This window comes from Hyperolius riggenbachi, chromosome 1 (genome assembly GCF_040937935.1).
Source record: "Hyperolius riggenbachi isolate aHypRig1 chromosome 1, aHypRig1.pri, whole genome shotgun sequence".
Lineage (NCBI taxonomy): Eukaryota > Metazoa > Chordata > Amphibia > Anura > Hyperoliidae > Hyperolius > Hyperolius riggenbachi.
The window spans coordinates 550,607,354-550,619,823 of record NC_090646.1 but is presented as its reverse complement, the minus strand read 5'-3'; the positions used below and the strand labels follow the sequence as shown (position 1 = coordinate 550,619,823).

At 43.1% G+C, this 12,470-nt stretch overlaps 1 protein-coding gene across 2 annotated transcripts in view; it reads right to left on the bottom strand.

The window, feature by feature from the left end:
• EPB41L4A (erythrocyte membrane protein band 4.1 like 4A) overlaps nt 1-12,470 on the bottom strand; it is a 327,406-nt gene that overhangs the window by 110,721 nt on the left and 204,215 nt on the right. For both annotated transcript variants that reach the window (XM_068247351.1, XM_068247350.1), the window contains exon 7: nt 8,983-9,070. In XM_068247351.1, the coding sequence (XP_068103452.1) occupies nt 8,983-9,070 (88 nt within the window). The remainder of the gene's footprint in view (nt 1-8,982; nt 9,071-12,470) is intronic.

Genomic DNA, 12,470 nt, shown 5'->3' with positions numbered 1-12,470 from the left:
ATTCCTGCCTGAGCCCGACAGAGCCGACAGAAGAGAGAAGATTAGATCATATAACAGAGATAATACAGCCACTGTGCAACTAGTAAAGGCTGCAGTAAGACAGACCACATTAGAACAGGTATAGGAACTTATAGGATAGAAGAAATAAGGCTGAACATTTTGTTACAGAGTCTCTTTAAAATGGAGCGGAATGGGAGCTGGGCGAACATTTTCTCCAGGCACGATTTTTCCATGGAATCTGTGCAAGCCGATGAGAATTGACAGTGTCCGTTCTCACTCATTTTGGTCATACCAATGGTCTAGCACCATACAAAATAAATGGGATACAGTTGGGGACATCAAACTTGGAGAAGGACTTAGGAGTACTCATCGACAACATGTTAAATAATCGTACTCAATGCCAAGCCGCTGCAGCTAAAGCGAACAAAATTTTGGGATGCTTGAAAAGGGAAATAAAAACTCGAGATGCTAGCATAATATTGCCCCTGTTTAACTCTCTAGTAAGGCCACATCTGGAATATGGAATTCAGTTCTGGACACCACATTACAAAAAAGATATTGCAGTTTTAGAGCAGGTGCAGAGACGAGCTACAAAATTGATACGTGGGATGGAAGGTCTCACTTACCAAGAAAGGTTAGATAAACTGGGTTTATTTAGTCTAGAGAAAAGACGCCTTAGAGGAGATCTAATTAACATGTATAAATACATCAGAGGGCAATATAATAGCTTGGCGGATGAGCTTTTTGTCCCTAGGCCTTCTCAAAGGACTAGAGGACATGATCTGCGCATGGAGGAAAAACGTTTTAGCCATTTATTTAGGAAAGGGTTCTTTACAGTAAGAGTGATTAAGATGTGGAATGCATTGCCACAGGAAGTCGTTATGGCAAACTCTATACCTGCATTTAAAGGGGCTTAGATGCTTTCCTTGCGTTGAAAGACATCCATGGCTACAATTACTAGGTTATGCCTAATGATGTTGATCCAGGGATTTTATCTGATTGCCATCTGGAGTCAGGAAGGAATTTTTCCCTTTTGGGGCTAATTGGACCATGCCTTGTGGGGGGTTTTTCGCCTTCCTCTGGATCAACAGGGGTATGTGGGGGACGGGCTGGAGTTGTACTTTGTACTGGTTGAACTCGATGGACGTATGTCTTTTTTCAACCAAAATAACTATGTAACTATGTAACTAGGCTGTTTCCCCATCAATTCTGGATCTACTCACCCGTCTTCTGTGTTTTCCACCACCATTCTTGTCCTCCATTACTGCTGGGCTCAGGGACAAGCTTTGTATATAGCTCAGAGCCCTGTCAGAAGCACATGGCTCCTATTGATATTCAAAAGCCCAGTGTGAATCCTTCCTAGCACCAGAAAAAAATTCTCATTGGTTAATGCTGGACTAACCAATGTGAATCCTCCCTGTTATTAGCCCGATGCTGCTGCTGCTCTGAGATATAAACTGAGCTTGTTTCTAAGCCCAGGAGTGGTGCCAGCAGTGGTCAAGGACCCCGAATGATGGTGGTGATTACCGGATGCACAACAGTGGTGAGTGTGAACATCATGATGGATCCACTCAGGATATGTTGTGAACACATCGTTGTGCATCTGCTGTAGTGTGAAATTCTGCCCCTCATTCTAAATGACTTTTTCCCATCTTGAACATGTTTCACTACTTCATGTCTAGAGTCTGTTTTCACCTTTTGAAGTAGAACGGTTTGACATTTTAGCTACCTCCCTACTTAATCAGCATTAACTTTACCACTAAAAATGAAAAGTGCTGTCTTAGAATCAGACATCAGGGAGGGCTTTCCTGATTAAACCTTGATTGATCCCCTAGAATAGTAAGTACAGTCACATGCTTGCACATGCTCTGTGCTGATTAATTGCTGAGGATGTCTATCTATGTCCCTGTGGCTAAAGGTCCATACCCATGGCAAGATTTCATCTGTCAAAATGACAGATGAACGATCATTCCAACTGACATCATGTAACTATCTTTTAAGAAAAAGCAGTAAATGACGGTCGTGCGACGATGCTGGTGCATTTTGAAAGATCGTCATGACGGATCAAGCTGTATCAATTAGTTTAACGTCCCTTGGGTGTACAGATCTTTGAACGATCTTTCTGCTTAAGTCTATGGAACTTCCCCCAGCTCCCATCTATATTTAACAATCCTATTGCTGATAATCTTCTTGCAGTCTATTGCTGTTGTCCACATCCTATCGCTAGTAGAAAGATCTTGGAAACTTTGTTCATCAGCAGTTTCCAACTATTCAGTCTTGTATTGGGTACTTAAGATTTAGATATACTGTCCTCAGAATGTGAACTGGTTAAACTGTCTCTCAAAACCTGCCACTTAAATGCTTACCCAACTCTTTGCTAGCAAGATTCACTAAAAACTCCCATCAGCTCCAGCTGCAGCTATCTGACCATATCATGTGTCTTCTCATCTAATCCCCTAGTCCGTCTCCCTCCTGTGTGAAGTTTTCATGACTGGTTGATTTGTGACTATAATCTACAGCTTTTCTCCAAACTATAGTATTCTGCTGCATAAGATGCACGTTAGTGCTTTATAAATGAAGGATGGTGATGATAATGAAAACTATTACAGCATTGGTGTACTTATTGTAAGTCTTAAAGTGTACCCAAGGTGACATATGACATGATGATAATGTCACATATATTAATAGCCAGGCTGTTTTACTTGTTTTATTTTGCTGCCTGAAAGAATTAATATCTAGGCATGGAAGTGACAGCTTCTGTCTTGTCAGTACCTTGTCCGTAATATAGTGAACATCACTGGTAAAAAGATTACTGCCATAAAACTTTTCCTGGCAGAATACAACTTCTGAAGGCAGGGAGAGATAAAATACATAGAACTATTGACCTTTTTTTAACTCTTAATAGGCTGCCACTGATTAGAGACATTTAACCTACTTGATAATTAAAGTGGACCTGAACTCCGAACTCCTCTCTGCTCTAAAAGATACACAACAGCATAATAACCTTTAAACAAAAAAACATTTCTTTGTTACAGCTGATATAAATCTTAAAATAAATCTGCACAGTTTCTACTTCCTGATTCATGGAAGCAGACATATTGTTTACAGCCTGTACTTTCAAATGGGCTTATACCCTGTGTCACATGACTGCCATGGCAGATAAGCCCATTTACATGCACAGGCTATAAACAATATGTCTGCTTCCATGAATCAGGAAGTAGAACTTGTGCAGATTTATTTTAGGATTTGTTTCAACTGTAACAAAGAAATGTTTTTTGTTTAAAGGTTATTATGCTGTTGTGTATCTTAGAGGCTGGTTTCACAGTGGGACGTTACAGGCGCACGTTAGAGCAGCCTGTAACGCAGCCCACCACACAGTAATGAAAAATCAATGGGGCTGTTCACAGTGCGGACGTTGCGTTACATTGTAACGCTGCGTCACAAGGCAACGTACTACGCGTTAGACTGCTTGCACATGCTCAGTAATGTTGGGGAGGAGCGGAGAGCGGCCAGGCACATGGCTAATTAATATGCACTGCACGTTATGACGTGCAGTGTTTACTTCCTGGAGTGGCCGCTCTGTGCGGCGATTGGCCGGCGGGACCACATGATGCCGCATGCGCACAAGAGTTCGCATCACGGCATCACTGACGCCAGAGTGAGCTGCACAACGCGGCTCACTCTGACGTCCAGATCCAGCACCACCAGGCGTTCCGTTAGGGGGACGTTATGCGACCTTAACGCCCCCTCTAACGCAACGTCCTGGTGTGAAATTAGCCTTAGAGCAGAGCCAGAGAGGAGTTCGGCGTTCAGGTCCACTTTAAAAAGTCATTTTTAGGAGTAGGAGGATAAATATAATTGTTTCTCTCATCAGTTTATTTTCACCACAGCTTCACTTTAACTAGGCCAGAACCACCTGCTGCCTACACTGTACTTGCAGTCTTTGTTATTTCTATTATTCATATTCTAGAATGCTTCATTCCCATCCTTCAGATGTCTCCAGAAAGGGCTCTTTTCACGTGTTGTATATGCAGGGCATGAAACAATGCAAGGTCCATAGCTGGCAGAGCAAATTATCCTATATTCATGTAGCTCAGTGATACATGGATAATGGTCTATCCTGTATTATGAACACTTATCAGTTGGCATCACAGTCTCATTTTTATTATATTTTAAACGTAGCTGTTATGTTAGAAATAGCAATTGTTATCAGCTCTCAGTCCAATTACTGCTCCTTTACATTACAGAAGCCTCACGCAGTAATTATGCTGCCATTATTAGTCAGATAGACATAAGTCCCTGACATGCATGAATTCAACATTTCATTACTCATAGCATTGAGCCATTTAGAAGTGGCTTATTAAATCTCTCTCAGTCTCATATGAAGTTCATTACAGAAGCAAAGTCCTGCTCCTGTGCCCTCATGAATGTTCACTTCCTGTATAAAAAACTATGCCATACATCATTTGCATCATGCTAACATTGCTGCTAAGTAATTAAAGTAAACCTGAAGTGAGAGGGATATGGAGGCTGCCATATGTATTTCCTATTAACCCCCCTGGCGGTATGAAAAATTCCGCCAGGGGGCAGCGCAGCAGTTTTTTTTAAATCATGTAGCGAGCCCAGGGCTCGCTACATGATAGCCGCTGCTCAGCGGCATCCCCCCGCCCGCTTCGATCGCCTTCGGCGATCTCCGATCAGGAAATCCCGTTCACCTGAACCAAGCATGTGGCAAATTCAGTCAAACATCTGATCTGCATGCTTGTTTAGGGTCTGTGACTAAAAGTATTAGAGGAAGAGGGTTAGCAAGACAGCCAGGCAATGTGCATTGTTTAAAAGGAAATAACAATGGCAGACTCCATATCCCTCTCACTTCAGTTGTCCTTTAAGACAGCACAAAGTGTGATAGTGGTATAAAAACTGCAATAATCTATGGCGGAAATATTCTTTGTCATTGGGAGTCCCGAACCACCCCTCGGCGCTGCCTGGCACTGATTGGCCAGGCAGCGCACGGGGTCTGGGGGGGCCCGCGTGCCGCAACAGATAACGGCGATCGGGCGGGGGCCGGCGGCGATCAGAGTGCTGGCGCAGCTAGCAAAGTGCTAGCTGCGTCCAGCAAAAAAAAATTATGAAAATCGGCCCAGCAGGGCCTGAGCGGCACCCTCCGCGGGCTTACCCCGTGTCCAGCACGGGGTTACCGCTAAGGAGGTTAAACAATACCAGTTGCCTGGCATCCTCCTAATGTTTCATGCAGTAGAGTCTGAAGAACACACCTGAACCAAGCATGTGGCAAATTCAGTCAAACATCTGATCTGCATGCTTGTTTAGGGTCTGTGACTAAAAGTATTAGAGGAAGAGGGTTAGCAAGACAGCCAGGCAATGTGCATTGTTTAAAAGGAAATAACAATGGCAGACTCCATATCCCTCTCACTTCAGTTGTCCTTTAAGACAGCACAAAGTGTGATAGTGGTATAAAAACTGCAATAATCTATGGCGGAAATATTCTTTGTCAGTATTGCTTTGGCAGCATTCTGGAATAGTCAAATATGTTTCTAGAAGTTACAGCATTGTTTTTCAAACTATCTAAGCCATACATGTCAAACTCCGGCACGCGGGCCAAATATGGCCCTCTCAGCCATTAAATTTGGCCCTTGAGTAGTTTCCCCACTTTGCATTATGTTTGGCCCACTCTAGACCACCAGGGAAGCTAAATTGGAGGTGAAGCCCTGGAACACCAGGGAAGCCATATTAGGGAGGTAGGGGAAAGCACTAAGCACCAGGGAACTGTATTTAGGAGGGTGGGGGCCTCTAGACTCCAGGGAACTGTATAGGAGTTGGAGGGGGGTCATTAGACACCTAGGAACTTTATAAGGGAGGAAGGTGGCTAGTAGACATTGAGGTTGGCCCGCGACCTGGTCCTAGTGTACAATTTCGGCCCACTATGTATTTGAGTTTCACAACCCTGATCTAAGCCTAACAATATCAGCATGCATAACACTGATGCACTGACAAGACATTCACAATAATCCTACATAATAAAACCCCTTTGTCGCTGTGTCCTCCTCCTGCGTGTCCCTGTGTCTGTGCTTTTGCATGCGCGACACGCGGGCGGACTTTAGAGCAGGAGGAGGACGGGGCAGGGGGCGTGCGGGCGGCATGCACGGTGACATGCGCCTGGCGGATGTGACAGGGGGGTTGTGAGGGTGGCCTAGAGCCTGTTATCGTAACAGAGCTTCACCATGTTTGATTTCATGTGAGAAAATTGCCAAAAGTATACCAAGCAGTAAGGGCTTATTTCCACTGGGAGATGCGCCCACTTTCAATTCAGGCATGGCTCCCGTCCTGCTGCATAGCTGCAGCCCATGTCACTAAGCCTTGCGTTGCATGGCTATAGGGATTTGGCTGTGTGCTGTACAGATGTAGGGCTGCTGTACAGATTGGCACCCAAGTGCGATCTGGATGGAAGGCCATTCAAGAGATAGCCAGTGTTTCCCTGCCCCTCTCCCCTCCAGGGAAATGCTGCAGATTTGTGCTGATTTCGGCACTAGTGGAAATAGGCCCTTACACATAGAAACCAGATCTATTCTGAAGGTACCACACATAGAATAACAGATGGCAAGAGACCGATTCTGCCACTATCAGATCACACACTGCTGAGAGCTGAGAAAAGTTTTGTCCTATTGAAAGGCAACAAGCAGTCAATAATTGTACAGATTCCTCAACATTCGATTGCACCAATAATGAGCACATTAATTATTCTGAAGTGAATATAAATCCTGCTTGGTCTTTTTATAAAGCAATACTGGATTCTGTTGAATCACTCCAGGGTCACCTCAAGACTTGGGGACAATGAAAGGTAGAGGTACTACAGCTCATTTTCTAACTTCCACAGAAAAAAATTAAAACCTCTCCATTCTCCACCTTAAAGGGACTCCGAGCACCTCTTATGGGCATGCCTTTAAGACTCCGACTAGTACTGCAAAGTACTTAAAGATGCATACCTTTCTGTAGCTTGTGCTCTCCTCTTTCATTTGATGCCTGAATCACCGTTCTACACCAATTAGTTTTTGTTCAATTTCAATGTAAAAATCGCGGCTGTTATAACTTCTGGGTCACCCCTGTCTTCTCTGTTAGAGATGTGCATCACTGAATGAAGCAGGAAGAGGAAGTGACACGCATGCCCATTGCAAGAGGCTCCTCCAGAGGGGTCATAGCACGACTTTGTTGGAAGTCGTCTGGCTTAAAGGCATGCCCATGAGAGGTGCTCGGAGTCCCTTTAAATGGAGTCTTATTTTCTACCATCTATTTTACTGAAAGGTTCTACATACACATTTATATATCAACAAGAACATCACAGAGAAACAAAGAACACAAGGCATCCCAAGTTGTATACATTTAACATCATAAGTTGTCCATTTTGTCATGACGAGAGAGAACAATTCCAGCAGATAAATAAATACCATACTGTATATGATTCAAAAGTGAAACAGACTTGACTTTCATACCTCACATAAACAATTAGTACACACCATTAACTGAAATCACTGAGATCTGCAATATGAAATATGCCCTCCAGATTTCAGTGTAGCCTTAATCCAATTATTATAAATGTTCTCACAGTAGATGACACAGTTGACACATGCATGGTTAGAAATCCTCCCACTCAATTGCACTGCATTGCAGCTGGACGGCTACATGGCTATTTTGCCATCCGTCTGAAAGAGGCCTAAAGTAGTACAGTTTTGAAATATGTTTTAAAAAATTACATCTCCCAATGGCTTAATAGTGCTATCCAAACAGTAAGCATCAGGAGCGTAACAACAGCACCTGGGCCTCCAAGCAAACAACATGATCATGGGGCCCCACACAGGCCCTCCCCCAAACCCACTCCCACACATAATGACCAGTCAAAATTACCCCAACCCTCGCTCAGCAGAGCAAGCGGAGCGGTGTACAAATATTTAACTGTTGCGTGCTGCATCGGTTCCCCTCTTCTCCTTCTATACTACATACCTGGCTATTGGTGCATGTCATGTGATCGGGAGCTGGAGGAGGGCAGCATGGAGCATGCTGCTGCCAGGAGGGAAGAGGAGATCTGACACAGAGCAGAACAGGTAAATATCACACTGCTGCCTGCGCTACTCTGCAAGGTGTGAGGAAGGAGGAGCAGGCCCCATAGTTCCTGCCCCCTCCCGGTTTCAGGAATTGTGGGGCTACTGTTACACCAGTGGCAAGCATTATACTAATTTTCAGGAAGGCTCTTATATTTACTGTTACTTCCTTACAGAAAGTTTAGACAGTGAAAAGCTCAATCATATGTGCTAAAATGATCCCTGAGCATATCATATCCCTGAGCATGAAACCAATTAGGATTATAAATTGGAATTCCATGATGTAGTATTAATGGTGTATAATACCCCCTAGAGAGTACTTCGAATCCACATTTTTAGATGTCTTTAAAGAGAATCTGTACGCTAAAATTCTTACAATAAAAAGCATACAATTCTATTCCTTATGTTGTCCTGGGCCCCTTTGTGCTGTTTCTGCCACTCCCTGCTGCGATCCTGGCTTGTAATTGCCAGTTTTAGGCAGTGTTTACAAACAAAAGACATGGCTGCTAAAAGCTTGTGATAGGCTCTGAGAAGCTCTGTCTATGACTCACACAGAGCCTGCAGGGGGCGTGAAGAGTGTATAGCGTCTATCCTATCACAGCAAGACAGCAGATTCCTGCCTGAGTGCCTGAGCCCTACAAAGCCGTCAGAGGAAAGAAGATTAGATTATATAACAGAGATAATACAGCCACTGTGCAACTAGGAAAGGCTGCAGTAAGACAGCCCACATTAGAACAGGTATAGGAACTTATAGGATAGAAGAAATAAGGCTGAAAATTTTGTTACAGAGTCTCTTTAAAAAAATGGGTTCTTTTTCAACTCAAAAATATTTCCCTCTTTCATATACTGTGTACTTATACTGTGTACTTACATAGACAGGATGAAGGTCAACTCCATACATTTCAAGTGATTTGGCAATTCCCAAATAATTTGTTTCTGCTACGGCTGGGACCTGCCCCCTAGACGAAAACAAAAGCACAAGATAAAGTAATTTCGCAATATTGCACTGCAAACTGATTTACCAATAAAGTACTTATAATACTCAACGCTGTTAGATTAACCAATGCTCATACTCTCCAAACAAAATTACTCTTGCTTACAACTGGCGAGTCAAAGAAAATTTCACCAAGTAAAGCATATCAGTATCTGCAATTATTCAATATATATAGGCACTGCACAATAGTACTTCTCTTTCTGTATACTGGATGTAGTTCTCAGTTTCTGCAAGGATTTTATAAGCATCAGTGTTCTCCACAGAAATATAGCCGGGTGGCATGAAACAGTAGTAACTGGGCCCTGGATACATGAAAGATATGTTGCAGCTGCGTAGCAATTCCCGCATTCTCAGATCCACAGGTTCTAATAATCTAGTCATACCCAGAGTCCACTTGGAAACTTTTGGTCCCAGAGCCTTCTGTCATGCTGCCCCTACGTTTTGGAACTCCCTACCTCAACAGATCAGGACAGCTCCATCCCTGGCCGTGTTTAAATCCAGACTGAAAACCCACCTGTTCAGTTTGGCATTTGCAGAATTATAACTTTTGTTGTGTGAATACTTCATCCTACTACCAATTACTGAATCTGAGAGAGCCTAAGCGCTTTGAGTCCTATGGGAGAAAAGCGCTATAGAAATGTTATTGTAATGTATTGTATTAAACAGTAGCCGGGTGGGGTGGGACGGGAGAATGCAGGGGCGGCGCTTCTCTGCACAACTCTTCTTACCGCATAGGAGGATGAGGAGTTGAGCTCTGCACAGTGTATAATCGCTGCAGGGTTGTACTTCTACTACTTTTCCTGTCTCATATGCTGAGTGTAAAGGTGGCCATATATCAGGCGACTTGGCGGCCAATCCACCATCCAATTAAATTAATATAATAGGATGAAACTCAGCACCGCCAAGAGCATGCCCGATTGACGATGCAATCAATATCGATCGGACATGCTGTAAGATGTAGGGCCAACATGCTCAATCGGGTATGCAATGGTAATGGCGTGCGATATCGGGCCGAGTGACAAACGCAACGGAACCCCCAGCGCTGTCCCCCTAGTGTAAAAAATGCCCCACGTGGCTGCCTCTGCCCTAGATGCCTCACTAGCACCAGGACTCACCCTACATGACACAACAGTGAAGTTCCTACTGTATGCAGATGACCTGGTATTGCTATTGCCAACAGAAACGGGTATAAAAGACAGCCTGGAAATTCTGGAGGAATTCAGAACATGGGCACTCCCCATTAATCTAAAAAAAAGAAACCCATAGTGTTCCAGAGGAAAAACACAAGGTCAGCCCAGAGTCCATCTTTTACACTCAATAACTGTGAAATCCGCAGAGCTGACAAATATACTAACTTGGTCTGGAAATCAACCAATCTGGAAACCTTAAGCCACCCATAGAAGCCCTAAAAGCCAAAGCATGCGGAATGTTCTTTGCCATCAGGAAAGATCTGTACCACCTCAAACCACAGATAAAGGTCTGGCTGAACATCTTTGACAGTGTCATCACCCCAATCCTACTCTATGGAAGTGAAGTATGGGGTCCCATCACCTACCTAGAGCAAGCAAAATGGGAATCTAGCCCAACAGAGTACCTCAAACATTGTCTGCAGAGCTGAGTAAATACAGAAAAGATTGCTGTCCTACTGGACCCACCTACAGAGCAGCAGCCCTGACTCACCCCACTACAAAGCCATGTTGCACAATGAAAACCAAGAAAAGCCATGTGCCCTGAAAGAAGTAGTCAACTCTATGCTCCCTCCTAGCCTCCAAAAGCCCAGATAAAACACACCACAGCCAGGAGTAATGAGAACTGAGTGCCCACAACCTTGAAATTGAGCCTGGGAGACACAGACAGATGTGCAAACCCAGGGAGAATAGACTATGTCAACACTGTGAGAAGAAGACCCTTGAAGATCAGAATCACTTCCTACTGCAGTGCCCCAAATATAATGTGAACCAGGGAAACCTCCTGTAAGAAATTGATGGAACTATTTGCAGACTTTCGGTCACTGGAGCATCAGAGAAAACTATACATTCTACTAGAAGAGGAATCAACAGTGACAATCACTGCACACTATATCACAGCATGCCACGGACTGACAGGAGCATAAATGAACTGTAAACCTAAAAATGTCCATTGACTGATTACTCATTATACCCCTATCTCACCCTCTTCCATGTACCCCTTTTTCCCTGTATGAATCTTGGTCATGCCAATAAAGCCATTTTTTATTTGATTTGCAGGAGTCCACATCTAGTAGAGGCACCTTAGAATAAAATTGAACTGGTCTCATATCTATGGATATATGGAAGCAAGAATCTGTTCTTTAGCGGTTTTATAAGTATCCTTAGGTTTCATGTGAGCGGAGCTTGTGTTTTATAAATTGCTGTTGCTTATGCTTATGTAATTCACTTTTTTTTTTTTTTTTTTGGTAACACTATTTTTATTGTGTTCAAAAGCATAAATAGGTACAGAGAGTGTGCACATAAGTTATGAATCACTATTTTTCCTTATTTAACAATATGTTATAATTTAGGCGTAGGTGAATAATTTGAGCACGGCCTTAGAGAGTGTTCATAGTGTACTTTTAAGTATTTGGCTTGGAAAGTCAGTGTTCATAAGTAATGAAGTTTCAGTTCTCTGGTATCCTGTTTCGAGAGAGTATAACAAGTTGAGGTTGAATTTGAATTTGTGTATCGATGATAGCAGAGCCTAGAGGAAGAAAAACTCGAGAGAAAATATAATTGTACCTAGGAAATCAGATAGTTAACGAGGTTGCTTAAGTCTAAATGACTGTAGATAACTATAAGAACAATGGAAATAATAGTATAAAAAGTAAGAAGTATAAATATCTATGTCAGGTCGGTTCCCACGTTTCCTTATATAATAGTGATGTGGTTAGAGCCAAGGCAGCTTGCTGAAGCAGGTCCTGGGTTCAGAGGGAGTAGGGAGGGATTTTAGATTTAAGTCAACCATTGTCTATGTAGAGTTCCCATGGACCCCATATTTTATGGAATCTAGTCTCAGTATCCCTGAGAGTAGCAGTTAATTTTTCCATAAGCTTAGTCCATTAAATTTTTGCCAGAACTTCAGGAAGCTCAGGTGGAGCTATTTTTTTCCAGTTTGAGGCTATAGATAACCGAGCTGCAGTGAGGATGCGTATTATTAAAATTCTCTCGAATTTATGGGCTTGAGGAATGGATTTTCCTAACAACATAAAGATGGGGTCCAGGGGAACCGTCAGATTCAAGACTTTGAAGATGAGAGTTTGGATCTCAGTCCAGAATGAGGCTAGGGAGGGACAAAACCAAAAAATGTGTTCAATTGACCCCTTTAGCCCACATCCCCTCCAACAGAGATCT